The 26,761-nt window shown below is 36.7% G+C and overlaps 1 protein-coding gene across 7 annotated transcripts in view; it reads left to right on the top strand.

Annotated features, from left to right (window-relative positions):
• Positions 1 to 26,761, top strand: part of Ccdc88a (coiled-coil domain containing 88A) — a 124,833-nt gene that overhangs the window by 86,577 nt on the left and 11,495 nt on the right. For 5 of the 7 annotated variants that reach the window (XM_021651679.2, XM_021651676.2, XM_021651678.2 and 2 more), the window contains exons 18-27: positions 4,245 to 4,409; positions 6,831 to 6,992; positions 8,345 to 8,622; positions 8,827 to 8,970; positions 11,550 to 11,736; positions 16,289 to 16,434; positions 20,989 to 21,081; positions 21,197 to 21,411; positions 24,787 to 24,870; positions 25,822 to 26,025. In XM_021651679.2, coding sequence (XP_021507354.1) covers positions 4,245 to 4,409; positions 6,831 to 6,992; positions 8,345 to 8,622; positions 8,827 to 8,970; positions 11,550 to 11,736; positions 16,289 to 16,434; positions 20,989 to 21,081; positions 21,197 to 21,411; positions 24,787 to 24,870; positions 25,822 to 26,025 — 1,678 coding nt within the window. The remainder of the gene's footprint in view (positions 1 to 4,244; positions 4,410 to 6,830; positions 6,993 to 8,344; positions 8,623 to 8,826; positions 8,971 to 11,549; positions 11,737 to 16,288; positions 16,435 to 20,988; positions 21,082 to 21,196; positions 21,412 to 24,786; positions 24,871 to 25,821; positions 26,026 to 26,761) is intronic. The other 2 variants (XM_021651681.2, XM_021651677.2) reach the window with 1 other exon arrangement.

Genomic DNA, 26,761 nt, shown 5'->3' with positions numbered 1-26,761 from the left:
CCTTGGGCTACACCTGTACAGGGGTTCTAGGTTATCTCCATGCATGGTCCTGAAAGACTCTACCCAGCAGGGTATCAAAGCAGAAGCTGAGACTCATAACCAAACTTTGGGCAGAGTGCAGGGAATCATATGAAAGAAGTGGGAAATAATAAGTCCCGGAGAGGACAGGAGCTCCACAGGGAGAGCAACAGAACCAAAAACATCTGGGCACAGGGGTCTTTTCTGAGAATGATACTCCAACTTAAGGACCATGCATGGAGATAACCTAGACTCCCTGCACATTTGTAACCCATGGCAGTTCAGTATCCAAGTGGGTTCCATAGTAATGGGAACAGGGACTGTCTCTGACATGAACTAATTGGCCTGCTCTTTGATCACCTCCCCCTGAGTGGGGAGCAGCCTTACCAGGCCACAGAGGAAGACAATGCAGCCACCCCTGATGAGACCTAATAGACTAGGATCCCAAGGAAAGAAAGGAAGACCTCCCCTATCAGTGGACTTGAGGAGGGGCATGCGTGGAGAAGGGGGAAGGAGGGAAGGACTGGGAAGGGAGGAGGGAGGGAGCTACAGGGGGGATGGATAAAAAGTGAATAAACTGTAATTAATAAAAAAATTTAAAAAATAGTTTTTGATGGAATCTCTAAGGTTATTTTTCCAGATAATATCGTGTTATCAAAAATTCGGAAAAAAAAATTCGGATAGTTTGACTTTTTTTTCTGTTTGTTCTTTTCTGTCTTGCCTTACTGCTATAGTCTAGATGAATAACAGTGGAGAAGGTAGACATTCTTGCTTCATTCCAGATTTTAGCGGAAATGGTTTTAGTTTTCCACTGGTTAGTATAATGTTGGCTATAGGCAGTTAGAGAGATAGCTGCTTTTCCAGAAGACCCGGATTCATTTCCCAGCACCCACATGGCACCTCACAACTGTCTGGCACTCCAGTTCCAGGGGATCTGACACCTTTAACCAATTCTCATAAATTAAAATTAAATTATTAAAAAATAAGCATTAATTATGTTGAGTTATGTGATTGTATTCTAATTTCTTTGGGGCTTTTATCATGAAGAAATGTTAGACTTTTTCTTTAACCTTTTCTGCATTTATTGAGGTGATGCAATGAATTGTGTCCCAGAGTCTGTTTAGGTGTTGCATTACTTGATTTATTTATTCGATTTGTATATGCCAAACAAATGAAATCAACGTGCTCATATGAAACACATCTCTGGAGTGAAACCAACTTGCTCATACTATCTGATTTTTTTAAATTATTTTCTTAATTTGCCTGTGTTTGTATATGGGTGGAGGGGGGGTGCGTTAAGTATACAGGTGCCGGTGGAGACCAGAAGGGTGTGCTGAAACCCCTGGGAATGGAGTTACAGGCATTTGCTTGTTAGTGACCCATTGTGGGTGATGGGCAAATGAACTTGTGTCCTCTCAAAGAGCAGCAAGCTACTCTTAATTGCTGAGCCATCTCTCTAGGTCCTTGTCTAGTGCTTTTAATGCATTTGAGGAGTACACTTCCGGTCTCCAAAGACATGTACACACCTATGCACACAAGCATCCGTGTGTGTGTGTGTGTGTGTGTGTGTGTGTATGTACACATATGTATGCCTACACATACACACACACACATACAAAATTTAATTAAAAACTGGAAATAGCCAGTGATCCTCAGCTGGTATTTGAATAAGGAAATTTTGGTATATCCATATTATAAATGATAGTATAACAGTAGAAAAGAGGAAAAAAATTATTGGTTCTTTTAACATATTAGTAAAGCTTAAAAATATGCTCAGATAATAAAAAACGATACTGTGTAAGTTCATTTATTCAAGTTTTAGAGCATGCAAAACTAAATTATGTTGAAAAGAAAAGCAAAACAGTGGTTGTCTAGTAAGCAGTGATCCTTCCAGAATAATAGAAATATTCTTATCATATTGATAAGTTATATGTGTATATGTTATTATAAAAATAGATCAAATACATTTTATGATCAGTATATTAGTAACTATATATAGACTATACTTCAGTTTTAAAAAGTTAATTGTCTTTGATAATCACTGAAAATTTGAATTAACGATGTAATTTATAGTACTGTTTTATTGCATTAAACTAACTTAATAGACTTCAGATTTTAAATTGACTCTACATTGCTTTGTTGTGCTGAATGTTTATTCTGACAAGTTTTATTCATTTCCTGTGAGTATAAGGGTGTGATTAACAATGTGTGAGCTAAAAGTACACTTGAACAGACTATAAATGAGAAGCCTTGACTTTTATTCCAGCTCTCCTATTTTTTAGTTATCAGAATTTTCCACTCTTATTATCAACATTTAACTCTTCTTGTAAAAACAAAACCAAAATAATACATATCAAACATAACATTTTTCTTATGCTAGCTCTCCTTAATATTCATTTGAATACAGCCTTTGTAAGCCTAGAAAAATAGGCTGTATTAAAAAAATAGGAGTATCCCAGAACACCAATACATCACTGGCCAAACTTTCCATTTTAGCTTTTTTCGTTTTTTCTTTTTTCTTTTTTTTTTTTTTGTCTTACTATTTTGTAACTCACTAGTAGTAATGCTAGTTTGCTGCTGAACTAAAGGCTTTCTTAAGTTTTGTACATGAATTATTTTAATCATTTTTGTCCTTTATTGTTAATTTTTAAAATGTATTATAAATGTCAAAAGTAAATTAGAAAGTCAAGATAAGTCTTATACAAATTAATTCCTATAATAAATTTGAATTTAAAAGGGCAAGAGAGGTAGCTCAACAGTTTAGAGTTTATACTGTTCTTTCAGAGGATCTGAGTTTCCAGCACCCACATTAGATGGATCTCAACCACCAGGCGATCTGACTCCTCTGTCCTTTCCAGGCACCTATACTAAAAACAGAGGGACACACACACCACACATACACATTAAAAATGACATATTTAGGGGCTAGGGAAATGGCTCAGTAGTAAGAGCTCTGGCTGCTCTTCCAGGGACCTGGATTCAATTCCTAGCTTCTTCATATACTTTCATGAGACAAAACTTTCATACACAGAAGTTTTTTAATCTTAAAAATAAGTGAAAAATTTAATTACTGAACATTGTTAAATTTGACAATTTTGATCTAGAAGATGATCAAGCTTTTCCTGTTAGTAGCACCTCAAGCCTGTGTGTTACTCAGTCTTTTCTGGTGTTGCTGTAACATGCTTCAAGTCAGTTTGAAGCCCAGTGTGGTGACTGACATTTGTAATTTTAGCACTTAACAGTTGATGGTAAAGAGGATCAGGAGTTGAAGGTTTTCCTTAACTAAGGACTTAAGGGCCGGCCTAAGGCTACATGAGATCCTGTCTCAAAACAGTAAGCAAAACAGTCAACTCAGAACTGTAATCTTCCCGTAGAAGATATAGCCTTGAATTACTTATCACAAGATAAATTATACCAATGATGTGTGTGAATCAGGAACTAAGTGAATAAGTCATGTTATATTTATATAGTTAATTCTAGGTAATACATTATTCTTAGAAAATAAGATTCCTAAAGATACTTGACTTTAGGAATCTTTTAAAGCTAATGTTAAAACATGTCAAATATTTATTTGCTCTTCATATAAGGATTTTTAATTCATTTGAGGTTTCTCTAAGAGTAATTATTAATATAATAGCATATAACTGTCTGGTTAATCTATTATTAAGGGCGATTTTCCTCTTTGTTGTTGTTGTTTGTTACCTTTTATAGTTTATCCTTGCTTGTTCTTCACTAACAGGCATTAATTGTTCATATGAATGGGATTTGATGATTTGGGATTTCTATATGTGCATATAACCCAAGAATCTGTTCAAGTTCCTTAAAAAGGCTCCTAAGGTCCATTTTCATTCATTACAAACAGTAGCAAAGTATAAAACAGGAGCATGCATAGGAGCCAAATATCTTTTAATTCTTCTAAAGTAATGAACATTATGGTAGCTTTTTAACACAGGGTCTTTTTTTTAATTTACTTTTACTGGAGCTGGAGTCATAGGTGGTTGTGAACTGCCCAAACATTGGTTCTGTGGAAGAGCAGGAAGTGCTCTTAACCACCAGCCCCCAAATTTGCATTTCAAAAAGCTTTTGATCACAGTAATGGCACTCATACATTCATCGCATTTTTAAATAAAGTATCTGTCATATTCACTGGGCTAATACAGACCCAAAGTAACTGAGGAATATAGAAATCTTGGTGATTTTTTTTCTTTCCATTTAAATAAATTTAGGTGAAAAAAAATTATGAAGCTCTCAAACAGAGACAAGATGAGGAAAGGATGGTACAGAGCTCCCTTCCAGGCTCTGGGGAAGACAACAGGTGGGAGCGGGAGAGTCAAGAAACTACTAGAGAACTCCTGAAGGTTAAAGACAGGCTGATTGAAGTAGAAAGAAATGTAAGTATTTAAAACTTTTAGTAGGAACAAAATTCTTCAGAAATAAAGAATTGTGGATTTATTTAGCTTTGGCAAATTTTACAGTTTCTTGTCTAGTTTATCATATACGTAAACAGATGGAGATTTCGTGTGCGTTGCTCCTTCCCTTCTTGTAGAGCTTAGCACACCCCCACCTGTGGACAAGCTGCCTGCAGTCTGAGGTGTCGCCCCAGGATCACACTTGGGCTCTGGGTGTTTCCCGGCTGACCTGGGAAGAGCCCTCCTCCCTTGGTTGTTTACACCAGGGTAGTCCATCAGGGTCTTCACAGCTTAAGCTCTCTTTGAAAATCAATCCCGATGTTCATCATATGGAGTCTGATGGGTGGGATCTTGTACTCAGGTGGCCTTCGACATCCCAGTGAAGAGTACACAAGGCTTATCTTCAATGGTGCTGATCTCTTCAATAGGTGGACCTGCTGTCTCAGAACTGTCGCATCTGTGACTTCACACGTTCTCCTGTTGTCAGCCCATTTTTCTCTTCTTGCTGTGCTTATTTTCTTTCTCACTGTAGACAGAGGAAGAACAGTGAGCAGTAACCATGACACAGTGTAAATGCTCTCTTGTTTTCCTCCACCAAAGCAATTGGTCTGTGCTTTTCAATTCCATGTTCCAGTGCATGGGAGGAATATAGGCAGGTTGTGTACCACAGTGCTATGCAAAGGACCCCATAGAGTTATTTTTTCCATTGTCTTCATTCTTCTTGTACTCTTCCAAAATCTCACCAGACTGGCCCATTCTAGGCCTTTTCAAAGTTCCAAACTCTGCCACGTTGTTCCAGGATCCTAGTTCCAAAGGCCTGAGGACTGGTACGGCTAAGTTATCACAACAGCCCCACTTCTTCATGGTAGTAGTCTCCATTAGTTACAGAGATACCTGTCAAAGCAAGTTATGAGGGAACGAGAGGCTCACAGCTGAAGGATAGAGTCCATCAAGGCAGGGAAATGACGGCAGCAGGAGCCTTAGGCATTGCCTCACGTTGCCTCTACTGTCAAGAAGCACTGAGACCTGCTGCTCAGCATCTCTCATCCTTCTCAGTCCTGTGTTCCAGGCCATGCCATGGTGCTGCTCCCATCAGTTAACCCAGTCTAGAAATCCCTCACAGCGTTTTATCTCCTAGACATTCTAGATCCTGTCAAGTTGACATTCAGTTTTAACCATCACATCGTATCTGAGTGGATTGTCTACATGATGAGTTAAAATTAGCCTGGACTGTATCAAAGCAGCATGTGTGTGTGTGTTTGAGCAAGACAGTATTTCATGTTTTTCATCCTTCCAACATAGGATTTTTAAAACGGTACAGTATGGTTAGCCATCGTAGCTTCTGGGTGTGTTTCCTGTTTTTCTGTTGCTGTTTCAGATAGGCTCCACATGTAGCTCAGACAGACTTGAAACTCACAGACCTCCTCCTGTGTCTCCCAATTGTGATGTCTCAGGATGCTATTACAGATTCTTTAGCTTTGATTTTTTTTTCTTATGGGTCAAATCATAATCTTTGTATATCGACGTGTTATTTACATAGTACAAAAGTAAAGTTATCTTTGTCTCCTACTAAAAATACAACAGAACTATTGTGATTCATCTGTATCGTTTTTCTAGTCAGTACTACATAGTAAATAGTCAGCCTACTTAGAGTTATTCTATTAAATTTTTATTTCTGTTGTTTGGTTATGTAATTTTAGCTTTTATAAAATTGTATTTTAAGTATTTAATCTTAAATGTGTAATCTTAAATGCCTCACATTTTAATGTCCATAACTTCTGTAGTAATTTACCTTTTTAACTATAAGATGAAAATATGGCTGTATGTGCAGGAAAAATTGAAAACAATAATTTTTTTAGATAACTTCAAAAGCCCTTATAGTTGAAGTAGAGTTTTAATTAGTTTCATACCATGAAAAACAAAAGCATAAAAAACCAAATAAAACCAGTGTAGTATTTCTTAGATCAATTAAGGCCTACCCTACATTTTCTAATAGATGGCAAAAAATATCTGTGTAATTCTTCTCTTCCACATGCCATCAATTTTGAAAATACATTATTTTTCCTCCTGTACCCAGGATCACCACACACCCATGTGTACGCTGAAAAGGTACAACTTTTTTAATTGATACAGCCTAGGGAAGCACTCTACCACTAACCTATACCTTCCGTACAATAAGATATCACTTTATTTCAGGGCATTATAAAGCAGACGGAATATAGGCACAATAGTATTTTAAGGTTATAGCAGTATTAAAGTCTTTTTATGGATCAAATATTTACAATTTGTGATTGAAGAAGTTTTTTCTTTTTTAAGATTTCTCAAGCTCATTTTATTAAATTATCTGTTAAAGAAAATGTCTGTTTATTTTTAATAAGTATGCTATCTTTTTCTTGTTTTAAGAATGCTACACTGCAAGCAGAGAAGCAAGCACTGAAAACTCAACTGAAGCAACTTGAAACACAGAACAATAATTTGCAGGCTCAGATTCTTGCCCTTCAGAGGCAGACAGTGTCATTGCAGGAACAGAATACCACTCTTCAAACGCAGAATGCCAAACTTCAGGTTGTACCAAAACATTAATTATATACTACTGTAATAAGAGGGCCAAACATGCAAACATTGTTCCTTCGTGCCATACAATATAATGATTGAAGAGAGATTGAAATATTTTTGGCTTCTATGCCAAACTCTTAACATGACATGTTTTAAAATGTCAAAGCCTATATAAATTATTAAATTCACCCCAGTATAAGTGAAGATGATCTTATATTTAATTTTGAATCTTTCTATTCTTTCAACAAGTTGATTGTAATCAGTTGATGCAGACATCTTGTTTTAGAGTATGACTGCAACACAGTATTTTTTATTTCATTCTTAGAAGTTTGTTGGAATGCACACAGGACACAGGAATTCTGCCTTTAGATCTTGTTTAAAGGAGATAGCATTTGGTGTAGTCCAAAGGCTCCATCTTTAATTTACTAACACCAGTGCCAATCTACATAGGATAGTCCAAGCAGAAGGGAGAGAAGAAATAGTTTTTCCTTTACATCTAAAGTTCTCTGTTACTCTTTTCCAAGTGCTAAAGTAAATGCTAATTTAGACTTCATAGAGATTTTCCAAAAATAACTTTCAGCTCCAAAAATAGTTTAAAAGGTAACCTTAAATCTTTGGGAAGCTAAAATCCAATTATTTTATTATATTTTCAGTGATTTAATTAGAGCTTACTTAAGTTAACATTATAACTGTGTTAAAAAGAACAAGTGGGTTGGGGAAATGGCTAGTTGCGTCAGCAAAGTATTTCCAAGCAGGAGAACCAGAGTTGAGTTGGGTCACAAAAAAAGCCAGTCATGGTGGTAAGTGCTGTGATTCCAGCATCAGAGGAGCACAGGTGGAGCCCTGCAGCTCACTTACTGACCAGCCCCGCCTAATGGTCAAGGCAGAGAGAGAAGGTCAGGGAGGGAGAAATAGTGCTAGCAAGATGGCTCAGCAGACAAGGATGCCTGCTGCTAAGCCTCATATTGGAGTTCAGTACTTGTGCTCTGTTTAGTAGAAGCACGGAGCACATTCCAAGTTGTCCTCTCACTTCCACACGTGTGCTATCATATACATAACTCCCTTTTGTTCTTACTCTTACTCGCTCGCTGAGTAATTTGAATGCCTGCCTCTTCTTTCTAAATGCTGGGATTAAAGGCATGTCTGGTAACTTTCTTTCTCTTTCTCTCTTTTTTGGTTGTTATATATTTATATATATTTTTGTTTGAGACAGGGTTTCTTTATGTAGCCTTAGCTGTCCTAGACTCACCTTGTAGACCAGGCTGGCCTCAAACTCACAGAGATCACCTGCCTCTGCCTCCCCAAGTCCTGGGATTACAGGCGTGTGCTTAAGCCTGTTAATAATATACAAATTCTTACAGGTTGAAAATTCCACTCTTAATTCACAAAGTACTTCACTTATGAACCAGAATGCACAGCTTCTAATCCAGCAGTCTTCTTTAGAAAATGAAAATGAATCTATAATCAAAGAACGAGAAGACTTGAAATCTCTTTATGATTCTCTGATAAAAGATCATGAAAAACTGGAGCTGCTTCATGAAAGACAGGCTTCAGAGTATGAATCTCTGATCTCTAAACATGGAACCCTCAAGTCTGCCCACAAGAATCTTGAGGTGGAGCATAAAGACCTTGAAGACCGGTAATTGTATTGTGTTAATTTAAAACAAATTTGGTACAATAAAGTTTATACATTATAACCACCTAAGAGATAATTTATGAAAGGAATTTATATAATTTTACATGTGATGTTTGTTAAGAAATTACTAATTTTCTTCTTTTCTAAAATATTTTCTTTGTTAGAACTATTTTAAAACAAATACCTAACTTTTCTTCCCCCTCCCAGTTACAATCAGTTATTAAAACAGAAAGGACAATTGGAAGATTTAGAAAAAATAATCAAAATGGAACAAGAAAAAATGCTGGTTGAAAGCAAAAACCATGAGATGGTAGCTGCAGAGTACAAGAAACTTTGTGGTGAAAATGATAGGTAATGACACGTATCCGTGTATTTTACATTTTATGCCTTATTTTTGAAGAGAGAGAGAGGTAGGTGTGTGTGCGCGTGTGCATGTGTTTAGAATAGCATCCACACTTTGGACTTAGCAAGGAGTTATATTTATGGTGTTATGATGCTTGAGCAGCAGGCCCTTTATTGCCTGGGCCATCTTCCCGGCCCAGTGTACATGGGTGTGTGCATGTGTGTGGGGATAGCATGTGTACACAATTCAGCTTTGTGATTGCCTTTTCCTTTCTAAAAGGCCCTAAGTCTTCACTATGATATGCCATAGTGTTGAGTTTTCTAACGTTACCATAGCTAGATATTATATTGTGAAGATGTTGAACTTGAGTAACCAGTTCATAAAGAGGATGCTGTGTGGATATACAAGCATGTGAAGACCCTGCTGTGACAAGTTACACAACAGGAAGGATTCTTGTACTACATACCAAACTTTGGAGAAGACCTTTGCTGTAAGGCCTCGTCTCGTAGCTGACCGTTGCTGGAATAGTTCATATGCTTTGGTTGGGCTTTCCAGGCATCAGTGGCACATTTCTGTGGAGCCTCCACAAGAACAACTTGGCCAAAATGAGAAATCCAGTATGATGAGTTTGACCAAAATAATATCTCAGGCTTGGACTGAGTGATCTCAAGTAGTGTTTTCAGTGCCTCAGGTCTATTCTTGCTCAGCACCCACTTATTAATGTTTGTGTTCTATGGAAAGAAAAGGCTTTAATAAGTAAAACATGAAAGAGCTATTTACACACCTGTGCACCCATGCACATACAATCTTATTTGAAGACTGATGCCTGTTTAATCACAGATAATGCCAAAGTTTCTTTCTTAGATTATGTTGTCTTGTTCACTGGATTCATTTGGCACTGTTGTTTTAAAAGACAATATTGTAAAAATTTCAGAACTTATTTTAACAGTTGTGTTTTTCAGAGTTTCTTGGTTTTGGTGTGTGTGTGGTGATATATGTTGTTGATATGTTTTTGTTTAAATGTAAGCATGGAAGTAAGAGGTTGTCAAGTGCCTTTCTTACTTGCACTTCATCACTTTTTCCATTTTCATGTGTATGTGTGTTGTGCATAATTGTATATGCATGTTTTCATGAGTGGGACATGTGTGGGAGTGCGTGTAGAGGCCCAAGGTTGATGTTAGAAATCATCCTTTAATACTCTTCCATCTAATTTATTGAGGCAGGATATGTCAAGTGAAGCCCAGAACTCAGAGACTTGGCTAGTCTCACTAGTCAGTTTGCCTTGGGGATTTCCTGTGTCTAGTTTCCAAGATCAAAATTACACTGGGCCACCTGGGCCACATTGTACTTATATGCATTCTTGAGATCCCATTTAGCCGCTGAGGCATCTTCCAAGTCCATCTACTTTATTTATTTTTATGTATGAGTATTTTACTCACACGCATCATGTGCATGCTTGGTACCCTTAAGGTCAGAAGATGATATTGGATCTCCTAGAAATGGGATTATAGACTGCTGTAAGCAGCCATGTGTGTGCTGAAAATTGAATCAGGTCTTATGCAAGAACAGTGGTCCTATTAACTGCTGAGATGTCTCTCCAGAACACCACCTTATTTTTTGAGACAGGTTCACTCACTGAACCTAGAGTTCATTGATTGGCTCACTTTACTGACAACCATTTCACTAACTCATTTTAGCATTTGTGGTAAATTAGAAGGAAGACTTCATACACTGTCTCTCTCTCATACCTGTTTCATGTGAACTAAACAAGGAATTTTTTTATTGTCATAGGTGTTGACATATACTATAAGAGTGATTATGCTTTTGTTCATGGATTTCAACCATATATATAGTACATTTGGCAGATGTGGGGGGGGGGGTACCATTTTTTTCACTGTGTCTTGATTTTTAAGAGAATACTTCATTGCCTACAATTTTTGTAAGCTGACTTGAATTCTTTGAGGAACTATATTAGGTATTCTGAACAAAGACCACCTAAACCAGATTTTGCTTTGTTCACTGTGTCCCTTTTGTGGGCTCCTGATCTTAATGATAAACTTAGCCCCATCCATCCATCCATCCATCCATCCATCTATCTATCTATCTATGTCATGGTAGCCTCTAAACTAAAAAGAGTCGAAGTGGGGGAGGAGAAGTAGCATGTTACAGGGAATGCATGTGGCCTGTAATGTCCTATTTACTCTCTGGTTTGCAAAAATGTGTCAATCTCTGTCCTTAGAGACCAGTTAAACTTTGTTTTGAAGGTAAATTGTGACATGTGCAGAATACTATATAATTTGGTTGACACCTGTATTTCTCAATTTTTAGCCAGCATATTGGTGTAGTACTTAATACCAGATTGATTGATTTACTTAATCTGATCTTTGTTTATATTTAATTTAGAATTCCATGAAATCATAACTGAATAGGTTGTTTTTACTTTTCCTTTTAATCAAATTTAAGTTTTTGTGAAAAACTGATCATTTAGTAACTGGCAAAATAATTTTATATTCTCTAAATATGTCTCAATGACATTAACATTTTTACATTGTGAAAACTATTGAATATTTCTTATTTCTAATTGTAGGCTAAATCATTCGTACAGTCAACTTCTAAAAGAGACTGAAATTTTACAAACCGACCATAAAAATTTGAAAAGTCTTCTGAATAATTCTAAGTTGGAACAAACAAGATTAGAAGCTGAATTTTCAAAACTGAAGGAGCAGTATCAGCAGCTGGACATCACATCCACCAAGCTCAATAACCAGTGTGAGGTGAGCATCATTAGACTGATCATTGCTGCTTCTTTGAGGTGTCAGGACATGCCCAAGAAGTGATGAATCTTCTTACACTGACAGTCTTGCTGGAGAGTTACTGGTGTATGCAAAAGAATTTGTCAGACACAATTGAAGTTCACAAGTGATCAGGAAAAGCTGTAATTATGTCATCCCTTTCACCAGTTGTTTATTTGTCACACCATGTGCTTGTTTATTGAAAAATATTTTTATATATGTAGCATGAAATTATAAACAAGTAGGATAGAAAATTAGTTTGTAAGCACATACACTTAAATGCCCAACAGAGCTCAGAGGTTCAAAGCATCCATTCTAGCTGTGATTTGTAAAAGTCTAAAAATATTTATATAGTTAGGACTCTTGTAGAATGATAGTGAGAAACATGGAACTAAATCAAGTCCTTAATAAACAGAAAAACAATTGGTTAAAAAAAAAAAAAAAGCTACATTTTAGGACCCTAGACCTCAAAAGAGTTGCATACAGAAAACCAAGGTGCATTTACTAAAGGAAAAAATGACTTTTGTTTAGCAGCTCATGGCAAGAGACATTTGTACTTTGTGGTTTCTATTCTCTGTTGTTCTCCTCCCCTCATTCGCACTGACTTGATTTGAAACAGAATGGTCATTGCAAAAGGATAGAGAAAGAAAAGAGAATTAAGTAGTTTTTCTTGTAGTTTTTTTTTTAATTATCTTATGTGTATGGAAGTTTTTTCTCTCCCCCCCCCCCGTGTGTGTGTGTGTGTGTGTGTGTAGTTATTATTTTATATGGGAGGGAGTTGTTGCCTTATATATGTATAAGGCAGAGGCCAGAAGACATCAAATTGCCTGGAACTGGAGTTAGAGATAGTTGTCAATCAAGCCTGGACCCTCTGGAAGAGCAGCCAGTGCTCTTAACTGTTGAGCCATCTTTTTTATCCCCCATATTTCTACAAATCTACCATGTAATGTTAATTTAGCAAACATGTAAGCAAAACTATGTGAGGTACAGTGTTGATATTTGCTGCATGGAGAACAGTGGCTTTTATATATAGATACATATAGAAAGAGAAGAAATGGTCATTCTTCCTAATTTTCTGTACCATCTAAGAAGTTTCAAATGCTTAATTTTTTTTCCTTATGGGCAGGGGTGGGCAGTGGTTATGAGGTATTCTTCACTGACAGTTCTGAGAGAGCACAGAACATACTGCAAAGCAGTAGCATGTCTATTGGGAAGACTTGCTTTGGAAATTGCAGAGAAAACCCATGTCTGAGAGTCATCAAAGTGAACCTTCAGATAGCCTGAGGCTGAAACACTTGTTTAGGCAAATAATCCAATGGACTGATGAGAAATTGAAGTAGGAGTTCCAAGAAATGAGACATCTAAAGTGAATTTGGTAAGATAACACATGTCACTGATGATCTGGAAGGCTATTCCATAAAGATTAATGAGGATGCCAGGTGATTGTCACAGTTTAAATTAAATATTAGCCCTTGACTGGGTGGGAAATCATATAATAAAATTTGGAGAGGGTAGAGACATTAATCTGTTGTAAGAGGATAGGATGACAGGTAAGCTTGGCAGGGAAGAATGAGAACTAGAGGCAGGACAAAAGTGTTTCTGAAGTATAGTTAATACTGTTTCTTGACATGAGCACTAGTTACCTGAGTGCATTACCTGTGACAGTTCATTGAACTATGTGTATGCTTAATTTTTTTCTCTTTGTTGACTATGTGTCTTTTGCAACAATAATGATAAACAAACAGCAGTGGAACCTCAGTGATAATGAGCAATAAATGTTTCTTCTAGCTCAAGAGTATGTGGTTAGGTCAAGAAGGTGCTGATATACCCACTGATATTTAAGCCCAAGGGTTCACTTCTGCATCTGGGGTTGGAAGAGACACTTTAGGGCAGGTTGGTCTGTGGTGTTCTTCTGCACTATCTCTTCTCTGTTCTTTATAATTTCCCATCTTCTAGAAGGTCCAAATACACTGAGTGAAACACATATACACAGTGCCAGAGACCTAGACTTGAAATTTTTATGTATTATATTTTAATATCTTTTATCTATTTATTATTATTTATTACAATTTATTCACTTTGTATCCCGGATGTAGCCCCCTCATCTCCTCCTAGGCCCAACCACTCTCCCTATGCTCCTCCCCCAGTCAACTGATAGAGGAGGACCACCTCCCCTTTTATCTGATCCTAGCCTATCAGGTCTCTTCAGGGCTGGCTGCATCATCTTCTTCTGTGGCCTGGCAAGGCTGCACACACACACACACACACACACACACACACACACACACCCCACCCAGGGAGAGATATTCAGAGTAAAGGACTGGAAAAAGCTTTTCCAAGCAAATGGATGCAAGAAAGCAAGCTAGAGTAGCCATCCTAATATCTAAAAAAATAGACTTTCAACCAAAATTAACCTCATGTACTATTTCTACTTTTTCTTAGCCAGACCCATTCCAAGTCCAAAAAAATACATGTATTAGTCATTTTTCTATTGCTGTAGTAAAACATCTTGACCAAGGTAAGTTATAGAAGAGAGTTTACTTGTGCTTGTCCAAAGGGACAAGAGCATATCCTGGTAAGAATGCATGACAGCAAGCAGCAGCACAATATCTGGAGCAGGATGTTGAGAGGGGAGGGAAGGGGGAGAACTGGGAATCTACAAGACTTTTAAACCTCAGAGTCTGCCGAAGTGAGAAAGAGTGATAAAAATCCCCATCAAGGCTAAATTTCCTAAACCTCTCCAAACAGTGCCACCAACTGGAGACCACGTGGTCAAACATCTGAGCCTATGGGGGATATTCTCATTTAAACCACCACAACAGGGTATAGATGTCACTGTTTGATAGGAAGAGTAAGAATTCATACTACAAGAAAGTGTAGATAGCAGGACTAAAGACATAGCTCAGTTGATGGAGTGCTTTCCTAATATGCATGGAGCCTTGGGTTTAGTTCCTTGCATCACAGAAACTAGGCATAGTGAGGTAGAGGCAGAAGAATCACAAGTTCAGGATCATCCTCAGCTACATAGCAAGTTATGTGGCTGGAGCTGCATGAGTCCCTATCTCAAAAACAAAACAAAACTGGAAAGAAAGAATGAATGCATTCAGTTTTTGACAAGTCTACCATGTTTTAATTTTGCAGTATGTGGATTGACAAAACATGATACAATGTTGACAGTTCCTGTATCTACATGATTATGTATATTCATAAGTACTGTTTTTCCTGGTACCTTTTGAGACCCTTTTTTTTTTTTTTTTTTTTTTTTTTTTTGAGACAGGTGGCCTTGGCTGTCCTGGAATTTTCTCTGTAGACCAGGCTGGCCTTGAACTCACAGAGTTCTATCTGCCTCTGCCTCCTGAGTGCTGGGATTAAAAGCCTATGCCACCAGTGTCTGACTTGAGAACTTTTAAAATTATTTACTTTTTCCCTTTAGAAGGTAAGGGGCCTAGTAGTTGCTAGAGACTTGTGTTTGTTGTTGCTTTTAATACAGGTCTCTTGGCTTCATTCTAGATATGTTGAGTCCTGATGCTGGGGCTCAGAAATCTACCCTAACAGGAATAACTTTTTAGAATAATTCCTTTGAGTTTTGTAAACTATGATTTATAGAGGGTGTATTTCTAGTTTCTGTTTACTTTTTACAAAAAGCTTAAAGTAACTGTTAGTAGCCGTCTTATGATTTTATTGCTGTGAAGAGACAAAATGACCACAGCAACTCTTATAAAGGACAGCATTTAATTGGGGCTGGCTTACAGTTTCAGAGGTTGAGTCCACTGCCATCATGATGGAAAGCATGGCAGTGTACAGGAAACATGGCACTTGACAAGGTAGCTGAGAGTTCTCCATCTGGATCCATAGGCAGCAGGAAGTGACAGTGACACACTTACCTCAAAGCCCACCTCTTAGTGACACACCTCCCCGACAAGACCACACCTACTCCAGCGAGGCCATACCTCCTAACAGTGCCACTCCCTGTGAGTCTAAAAGGGCCATTTTCATTCAAACCACCACAGTATCAATCTTTGATTAAATTACTCTCATTAGTCAAACCAACCCAAAGTATTAGCAACTTTTAAGCTTATTTGAAAACATTGCTTGGAAAAAGGATGAGCTGTGTTAACTGCTGTGTTACAACCAGGTACTCTACCTAAGCTATTTAATCCTTGGAGCAAGAGTGGCAGGATAGGAGCTATCTTCGTTGTATAAATTTGGGCTTTAACTAACCTATTAAATAGGTTTCTTAGCCACTTAAATAGAAGAGAATTGAATGTAGCTTTTGAACATATCTGACGATTGAAAACACTGACAGATATATTTGACCCACTATTTTTAAGAATTAAGATATATTATAGAACCAGGTAACTTAGCATAAGGTCATTCTCACTAAAATAATCATTTAGTGTTCTGATCAAGCAAGTCTTCATTAAATACTGTGTATATTGTACTCTATAAATATAAATAATACGTTTTAGATGTTTCAGGTGATTTGTATAAAATAGAAATTTGTCTTCAAAAATAAATGTTTGTGTCTAAACAGTTGCTCAGCCAACTTAAAGGAAATTTAGAGGAAGAAAATCGCCATCTACTTGATCAGATTCAGACACTAATGCTACAGAACAGAACACTGCTGGAGCAAAATATGGAAAGCAAGGATCTCTTTCATGTTGAGCAGAGACAGTACATGTAGGTACCAAATACTTTTGTATTCTTTAATTTTTTGATGCATTTTGGTTGTTTGAAGTATTAATTGATGTTTCTGCTATACCTAGTGGCAGAGAAAATCCATGCTCATTTTTCTTGGTGTTTTTACATCAGCATGTACTCTTTTATTAAATTATCTCACTGCTTGAGATCACAGGACAAATTTATGGTGCTATAGTGTACTGTGGACAACTTGTATTTCCACTTGGGAGGGAGGACCCACTTAGTGTGGTAGTAATAAGCCAGTTAGTGAGTTTGCAGCTCTGTCGCAATCACATGGAGCTTAGCATCGTTGTAGTTTCTGTTCTTCTCAAAATATTTTCAAACAGCAACTTCTTCCTCAGAGATGTGGTAGAAATTCTCAGTCTTTTGGACCTAAAGATTCTCAAGATTCTATTATCAGTCACAAAACATACTTGTACAACATCGTATAAGACCCTCAGGATCACGCCGATTTGTGACAGGGTCAGGCCTTTGTCAGTTTGTAAATCTGCTTGTTCACATCACCAGATACCAGTTTTCAGCCAGCTAAGGACCTTACCACAATAGGGAAGAGCTGACTAGGACAGGCCTTCCTCAGAGTGAGCACGTGACACATGGTGGTGATACTCCGCCAGCAAAGCAGTAACATTAGGGAGGATGTGCTGCCTTGACATGGGTTTGCAGGTTTCTTACACTCTAAGTACTCTGCTCATAACCAGAAAACTGACTAGAAAACATGTGGGTCCTGCCCCAAATGATTTATTGTTATGAACAAGACACATGCCTATAGTCTCAGTACTGAACAGGCTTGAGAGGAAAGACTGCTTGAATTTACAAGTTCAAGACCAATGTGGATAATCAAGAGCTCTCAAATAAACCGGGTATAGTTGTTTCTTGCCAGTGCTCTTTTGATAGTCAAAAAGGTCAGAAGGTCTAAGTCACCCTTGGCCACATAGGCAATCAAGATCAGCCTGGGCTACATCAGATCCTATCTCAAAAATAAAAAGACTCCCATCTAAAAATAAAACAAAACTCCAGAAATGCAGTATATATTTAAGTGTAATAATTCTATAATAAGAGATATACCTTAAAGGCTATAGAAATGTAACAGATGCTAGGTTGTCTGTGTCTGGGAGGTACAAAATGGATTTTTCAAAGATGAGGCTTGAGCTGAGCTGAGGCTCAGAAGTGCCATGGAGATTGGTTTGAGGCGGTGTTATTGGGTCAGGAAAGCACCAATGCAGAAACATGGAGATGCAATAGATACAGTCTATTGTTATATATAGGACCTAAATAGTATTCTTCCTGGAAGCAATAGAGAAGTGGCTTAATCTGCAGAAGACTGTTCACAATCTTTATACTGTAGAATGGAACTGAGATCAGATTACCAGAGAGATACGCTAGAAAAATTGTCTGGCTTATTATTGATAAGAAATGTCAGTACAGAGACAAGAGAATCTAAAAAGGGTCAGATTTGGGCCTGGCAGCTCGGTGGGAAGTCTTCCTGTCATACTATGATTTGCCTTTACAGAACTCTTCCGTTTCTTTAGCTCATTAAGGTAAGAAGTTCTATAATGTAATACAAACTACCCAGATGTTGAAATTGGGCCTCCTGACTCAGTTCTCAGCTCCCAGGTTGTATTACTATGGGCGAGTCACTATGTCTCTGTCATTGACTGTGCCCTCTGTAAAGAAGAGTTGTCCACCACGTCCAGGGTTATTTAAAGGATTAAATGACTTCTTTTAGCTTGATACAAGCTAGAGCATGAGAAAGTAGGGAACATACAATGTTTTTATGAAGCATCAAATTATTGCAGAATTTGGGGTGATGAAACAGTACTTCTATATTCATAAACAGGTCTTTCATAGAACAAAGATGAGAGTTTGCATGAACTTTTAAGATATATGCAAAATCACAAAGAGATCTCACTTGTATCTGGCCTCTTTGAACTACATCTTCAGTCTTCTAAGGGATATGTATTTCTTGACTCTTCCATGAAAAGATATTTTAAGAAACCCCAAGCATATATAACATTCTTGGTGCTTGAATTACATGTGCCTTGGCCAGAGGCATTATTCAAAGCTTTCTTATCTTTGTCTTAACTTTCACCATCAATTTCCAGATTTCAGTGATTTTTGTTTATATGATTGGCGTTCAGATAGTCTCTATTTTGACTTATTGAAATTAAGCTACAAAATAGCCACCTTAAATGTCAAGGCATTTCTAGCCAACTTCCTCCATGCTGTGGTTCTGGCAGGATTGACACCTAAGCTTGGTGGCTTGTAGTAACATTTCATCAGTTAAAAGGAAAACAGAAACTGGGAGCATGGTCTCCTGGAGTCTGGCCATTAGCCTCTCAACTGTCAGACTGGCATAGGTTTCAAGTCCAGACATTAACCCTGTGACTTTAAACAGCATCTGTTCAGAGAACATCTACTGTAGGCTCACCTGCCAACTCCACTGGCCTCGTGAATGTTCTCTTTATTCCTAACCTTTAGGATATATCCTATTCCATTGGCTGAAGATTTCATATTATTATATGATTTTGTTTGATTGACTTTGTTCTGTTTTGGGTTTTGGTGTTTGGGTGTTTGTTTTGGTTTGAGACAGGGTCTCACTATGTGGGCCTGGCTGTCCTTAAACTCATAGAGATCTGCCTGCCTCTAATGTTTTTAATTTTACATTTTGTGTCCAATGTGTAGGCATGCACTCACATGCCCAGGGTTTTATTGCTGTGAAGAGACACCATGACCACAACAAACTCTTTAAAAAGAAAACATTTAATTGGAGCTGGCTTAACAATTTCAGAGGTTTAGTCCATTGTCATCACCATGTATGTGGATGTATGTGTAAGTCAGAGAACAACCCACCGTGACGGTTTGTCTGCCAATAAAACCTGAGGTTGATTCAGACAGAAGGCTTGGCAGAAAGAACTTTTACCTTTACCCACTGAACTGTTTCATCAACCCTGAAATGCAGCACTTTTCTTTCTCCCCCCTTGCCCACATTGTTTGTTTTTAAGACAGGGTATTGGGTAACCCTAGCTGATCTAGAACTCCTTAAGTACATCACAGCCTGGCTTCAAAATTCAGGTAATCCATTTGTCTCTACTTCCTGAGAGCTAGGATCATAGGCATGAATTGTCATACCCAGTTGAATATAGCCTTTGTCTTCATGAGGATTTTTTTCTTTTCTTTTTTCGGTCGTTTAAGATAGAAATATTTTCCCTTTTATAGGTGCCTGCTATATTTCCACAGTACTTTATTTAGTTATTGTTATTGCTTTGACATATAGTAGTTACTTATATGTAGATTTCTACTTCCTACTGTGTTACAAGCAAAGCATCTTAACCATTCATCATTATATAAACTTCATGCCTTCCTCATTATAAAGGATCATTAAATAGTCATTGTGTTAATAGTGTTTTTTAAAGATTTACTTTTTATTTATACAGTATTCTGCCTGCATGTGTGCCTACATGGCAGATCGCATTGTAAATAGTTGTGAGCTACCATTTGGTTCTGGGAATTGAACTCAGGACCTTTGGAAGAATAGCCAGTGCTCCTAATCTCTGAGCCATCTCTGCTGGCCCATAAATAGGGGCATTGAAAGCTTTTTAAAAGACCTTATTCGGTGTTGTTTGATGTATCTGTATGTAATAAATACTACCAAGAACATGAAATGAAGGTAGGATGTGGACAGGAGAATATACTCGTTCATTGAGAGCAGGGTGTCAGAACTAAATCTTTACAAGTAAGTTAAGGTCTCAGTTAGGTTTCATTGCTGTGAAGACACACTGTGACCATGACAACTCTTACAAAAGAAAACATTTAATTGGAGCTGCTTATCATTTCATACGGTTAGTCCATTGCCATCATGGCAGGAAACATAGTGCTGGAGAAGGAGCTGAGAGGTCCACTTTTTTTTTTTTTTTAGTTTCACATCTTGATCCACAGGCAGCAGAAGGAGACTTTGAGCCACACTGGGTACAGCTTGAGCATAGGGGACCCCAAAACCCACCCCCACAGTTACAGCTTTCTCCAACAAGGCCACAACTCCTAACAGCATCACTTCCTGTGGGCTAAGTGCTTAAACATACATTTATGGAGGCCAGACTACACTAAGCCTGAGTAATTCAGCCTAAAGGAAAAAATATCTTTGTGTGAAGATATGGTTTCAAGATTATTTATAAAATGTAATTCATTTATAAAGCATAATTCATTATAAAAACATTTGATATACTAAAAAGTTAGGGAAATAGTGTTTGTATAGTATCTATTTAATAAAAAAGATGTTGAGAGAATTACATAATGAGATTATACTAAAGAAGATTTCAAGTAAATCCTATTGAAGAATTGAAACTTAGAAGTCCTACATCCCTGTATTTAAGAACATTTAAAGAAAAGGAGAAATATGGAAGAAGCTCATTGTTACTTCTTTATTCAGTAACAATTTCTGTGTTTTTTATGTCCTGGGAAGAAGTAAGATCATAGTCATAAAGTCATTGTGTAAAATATTGTGCATATTCTAAAATGTAATTTCCATTTTTATAGTGATAAATTAAATGAATTGAGACGACAGAAAGAGAAATTAGAAGAGAAAATAATGGATCAATACAAATTTTATGATCCATCTCCTCCTCGAAGGTAACACTAATCAAATTTTGTGGATCTTGTTTGAAGAAAACTTATTTGTAGTATTGTTAAGGCTTATAATTCTATGAGGGTTATTGTTGACTAAAAATTCTTTTAATTCTATTAGGAGAGGCAACTGGATTACTCTAAAAATGAGAAAATTGATAAAGTCCAAGAAAGATATTAATCGGGACCGTCAGAAATGTCTAACACTAACACCCACCCGCTCAGACTCCAGTGAAGGGTTTCTTCAGCTGCCTCATCAGGACAGTCAAGACAGCTCTTCAGTAGGGTCAAACTCTTTAGAAGATGGCCAGATGCTGGGGACCAAGAAGAGCAGCAGTGAGTGTTTAAGTGTTTTAAACAGAATGTGGAGTTAGAATCCTGTCTAAAGATCTCTCTTTTAAAAAAACAGCTTCCAATTTAGTTTGATGAATGATATTTCATTTTAAGTTTGTTTATAAAATTAATTGCAGAGTCTATTAGTGTACAACTGCACCTGGTTTTCTGACATGTGCATAGATAGAACCATCATTATGCTAGTAAGGTAAAATATTATAAAAAGAACATTGAAACAAGAGCTTGGCTATGTCAGCTCCTAAAAATGTGCTGTTAAAATAGGCAAGGCTTTCCCTCTGTTTATACTTCACATCTTAATTTATAAGGATAAGAAATAAGAATAAGATTTAATTTCATTAATATCTATAACTTACTCAAAATAAGGTATTTTATAATGAGGTTTTTGCTCATATGCTTTCATAGTATAAAAACAGTTATATTGGGGAAGTAAAGAAATTTGAAGAGGTATTACAGAATTAATTCAAGATAAGAAAACTCTCCAGAAATTATTGAGGGATACTTGTTGAAGCTTTTTAGTTAAAATGAAATAAAGATGGGGAAATGTAAATGTATAAATTTATGACTTAGTTTTTATTAGACTTAGAAGTCCCACATAATGTGCCCGATAAAATTTATAGACTTTTCAATTCACTGCTAGTGTGTTTTGTTTTAGCTAAAAAGAAAGACCAAAGTAAAAGCCTGAAAAAGTGTATATTTTAAGAAATAGAGAAAAGAATTCAACACTAAGCTGTCTGAAGATGTCTACAAAGTTGACTATTTGTGTTCTTGTAAAATACTTGAAAAGGTGTATACTTTGATCACATCATTACCAGTGTCACTAAATTTTAAACACATACTTGTAGCCTGGTGTGGTGATGCATATCTGTAATGTCATTGTGGGGAGAGTTAAAGGCCAGCTGGCAACATGAAATCCTCCTTCTAACAAATGAAATGAAAAATAAGCAAAGGCAGCTATTGCCTCCCTCAGAGGTAGGCTGTCTATGTGGGTGGATCTCAAAATAGTCAAAAAAATGGTACAACATGATATCCTCAAGTGAATTATCTATGAAAGGAGATGGTATTTGGGATGGTAGCACGTATTTCACAGTAGTTTTAGCTGCCTAGATAGTTAATAAGTAAAAGCAATCAAAAGTACAAATGTGTATATGATATACATCTAATAGTCTCTAGAAAGCAATGCATTCTACAGCCTCACATAAGATTATTATTATCTGGGGTAGTTTGCCATCTAGCCTTGCCCACCTAATTGTTAAATGCTGGTGTGGAGAGATCTTCAAGTTTTCCTTTACAGGTGGCTAATAAGTCATTTTTACCTGCTTCCTTTAAACACAGAAATATCTGGCATCCTATTAAGAAAGTGTACTGTGATCCCTAATTATTTTAAGTTACAGGAATATTATTTAGACATAAGCATACACACACACACACACACACACACACAAAACCCACATAGTCCTCTTTTTTTTTTTTTATGTCATTCTGTCTAAAGTTTAAATCATTCTTTCATACTCCGTCCTAGAATATTCAGGATAAAAATCAAAAGGAAACAATATTCTTCTTTCCTACAGTTGTTCAACTTTAGATTTTGTTTAAATAAACAAAACTCAATAATACTAATGCTCTCTTACTCTTAAGTATGCTTCAGGAAAAGAACATTTTATGTCTCTAAATATAATTGCCATAAAAAGAATCACACCCCTGGCAAATTTCCAATTCTTTTTATCCTGCCCATTTTGGAAGAATGTCTGTCTGTCATGTCAGTAAAGCAGTCTTTGAAAAAAACAGCTGAAAACAGAAAAAGGAAAAAAAAGAAAAGTATCTACACATGACATATGCATGCTGCAACCATTCAGCTTTGTTTTAGCTTAAGTGTCCATTTTTACGTTGCTTTCAGCTCATTCCTTCTTGGTCATTGAGAATAGCTGTGTTTACCAAGCATGAAGAGATATATGTCAGATTTAAAAACTTAAACGAATCATGACTCTTATAGCAGTCAAACAAGTAAAAGAGCTATTTTAGCTTGCACCTCTTTCAATGAATACTTAGCAATTTATCCAAAAGCTTTGATTATTTACATGCTGATGACAACCTTCTAAGAACAGAGTTATTAAGGTTGTGCATAATTTGTTTTTCTAAATGTACAAATTTTTATATTAAGTCATACTAAGAGATAGATTAATTTTTCTAATGATTCTTATATTTGAGCAGTAATCCTTTTAATTCACAAAATTGTTTTTGTGCAGCACTTCCTTTTTTTTTAAATATAAACCTATCCTTTGGGCCCTTCAAAATATGGGCTCATTTAAATTTGTTATTTATTAGTATGTTATTTTATATACAAAAATGTTTTGCGTGCCCTTATGTCTGGTACAACTTGCATGCTTGGTGCCTTCAAAAGCCAGAAGAGGGCATTGGATACCCTGGAACTGGAATTACAGACAGTTGTGAGCTGCCAAGTGGGTGCTTGGAATTGAACTTTGGTCCTCTGGAAGGGTAGTCAGTGTTCTTAACTGCTGAGCCATCTCGCCAACCCCCAAATACCTTTAAATGTTATATTTCCCTCCCATTTTGCTTGCTTTGGGGGTCCATTTTTGTTAGCTTTTTTTAGAACTTAGTGCTAACATCTATTGCTGATGTCAAACTATTCTTTTTTCCTCCTTCTCTCAGTCAACTTTTTGTAAACTGAGCTAATGATATATCTGCTGCTTGTTGAAAGGATGTATATTTCCACAGTGCTGCTAAACGGTGCATGCACTAGATTTTAGTTTAAACCAGTGTTTCCTTTATTAAACGGTAGGAAACTAACTAGTTTGGTTTGCTTTAAATAGCAAACCACCATAATTTTGGTTGATAAGTGTGTATTATCTGCTTCTGCAAATAAGTGCAGATATATGCATATATAACTAAAATTCTCCGGTGGGATATGCATTTTCCTAACTTTTTTTAAAGAAAGCTTTCAACTTAATTTTAAAAAAATAGATGCTTGCTTCATCCTTTATAGTGTAAGCTGCCAATAGCGTAATTTTAAAAGTTTACTTTTATAGTTTAACTAGGAAATTTGGTTTCTCCCTAAGTAATTCTAGTCAGTTCCTGTTTTTATAGGACTGTAGCCAGTGCTTTCAAAATATGTGTTCCTCATCGTTGTCTTCAGTGCTTTCCAAGTATTTACAGTACCAGAGTGCATGCTTCCTATTTCACTGTCCTCAGCAGCATGAGGGTGTTAGCTGTAATGTAGCCTACATAGCTGAGACCAACATTCATCCTGTCCTTGATTTCAACATTTAACTCCCATCTGTTCTTCTCCCTTTTTTCTTTCATTTCCCTGTTTCTGTTTTTCCTCATGCTCTGACATTAAAGTGGTTGCACTGAAAAGACTGCCCTTTTTGAGGAACAGACCGAAGGATAAAGACAAAATGAAGGCCTGCTACCGTCGTTCCATGTGTAAGACTTTATGACAGTTCAGCTTCTTTCAAATGACTACCCTGGCTTCCATCACTAATTTTTCACTAACCTTTCTCTGGACTGTACTAATTTCTCATTTTGCAAAGTGCAGTCTTCCTTTAATACGAAGAGCTGGAAGAATATTTTTTCAAAGAAGGGATTGAATTTGCATTATATGTATACTACCTCATACATATATATGCATATGTTTAGTAATACATGCAATATAATTGTAAATGTCCAGTGCATTCTTACAACTGGCAAAAACAAACTTAATTTTATATGCCATACAGATTTTTCCCCAAAGAAGTTTATTTAAGGAAAAATATAACAAACCCTTTAGCATTAGGAATTTATTTCTTTAATGAACCTAATAAGTGAATAAAGTGGCCTATCACCATTAAAAATGTTTGTCATTCTTTATGTAATAATCTTGGCTTTCTCTTTTTAAGTGAAACGGGTAATGACATCATGTTACTCTGAGTATCTCTTTCAGGTTTTTATTGATTGGTAAATTTACTTTATTTATAAAGATGAATTTATTCAGTAACCTGCTCTGACCAAGGACTCTTTCATTTTCAGTAATGACACTGTGTAAAATTGCTCCATCTTATCTCATTCCATTTTTGTCACCACAAAACTACATTATGAAGGCTTCTAATTATATTTCACACCATAGCACAAAAGCATGGCATTGTACACAGTAAAATTCCTTTCTGTCTTTTAAAGGCAGTTGGGGGGGGGTAAGAGGGTAAGAGTACTGAAATTTATCAGCTTTTGGCCTCATTCCATTCAGCTGAATGCATGTCATTACTCAAATGGCCTTGTAGTTATAGTTTTGGGCCCATTTGCATTAATTCATAGATAAAACCAGACCATTTATAGTACAAAATAGAAATAAGAGCCAACCCATTAATCATGCTGATTCATTTGCTCTCATTTACATCCCAGCCATGAATGACCTGGTGCAGTCCATGGTCCTAGCAGGAGGACAGTGGACAGGTAGTACTGAAAATTTGGAGGTCCCTGATGATATTTCAACGGGTAAAAGGAGAAAAGAATTGGGAGCTATGGCCTTCTCTACTACAGCCATCAACTTTTCAACTGTCAACTCTTCTGCAGCCTTCCGATCCAAGCAGTTGGTTAATAATAAAGGTATAGGTTGTCTGCTATTTGCACTGTGGTGTGTAACTGTTGGCAGTGGGAATTTTAATTTGACTTCCTTGTATACTTTTTTTTTTCAAACCTGAAATAATTACCAAGCCATGATCTAGATTTAATTTTGGGGGAAATTTCAAGTTATTTCAAACTTTTAAGATACTATGTAAATAATCAGAATCTTTTCTAGGCCTCTTCTCATAACTAGCTAATGAACTTACATGAAATGGAGAAGAAAATCAGGTAAATAGTGGAAAAGAGGCTGGGCGGTGGTGGCACACGCCTATTAATCCTAGCACTTGGGAGGCAGAGGCAGGCAGATCTCTGTGAGTTCAAGGCCCACCTGGTCTATAGATTGACAGCCAGAGCTACACAATGAGAAGTTCTGACTCAAAAATTCAATAAAATAAAACAAATAAATATAGTGGAAAAGAGGGAGTGGTATGTTTTTTTTCTTAAAACTCCAAAGCACAACTTAAGAGAGCTACATGGAACAACACTGGTTTTTGCTTTGCTTTGCAGGGTCTTTGGGAAGATTGTTTCCTTGCTTCTAGTGTTTTCTTAAACAAGTCAATTCTCATCAGAGCTACTCTTTTCTTCTAGTTCCAGTTTGTGCCTGAAGCTATGAATTCATTAAATCAAGCTGTGTTGTGTGTAGCTGAAAAAGTGTTTCCATATTCTGTGTAAATATTTATATTGAAACTATTTTAGTATGAAATATGTTTATGTCCAT

Source organism: Meriones unguiculatus, chromosome 12, assembly GCF_030254825.1.
Source record: "Meriones unguiculatus strain TT.TT164.6M chromosome 12, Bangor_MerUng_6.1, whole genome shotgun sequence".
NCBI lineage: Eukaryota > Metazoa > Chordata > Mammalia > Rodentia > Muridae > Meriones > Meriones unguiculatus.
Note: the sequence above shows the minus strand (reverse complement) of the source record. Positions and strands in the feature narration are given on the sequence as shown.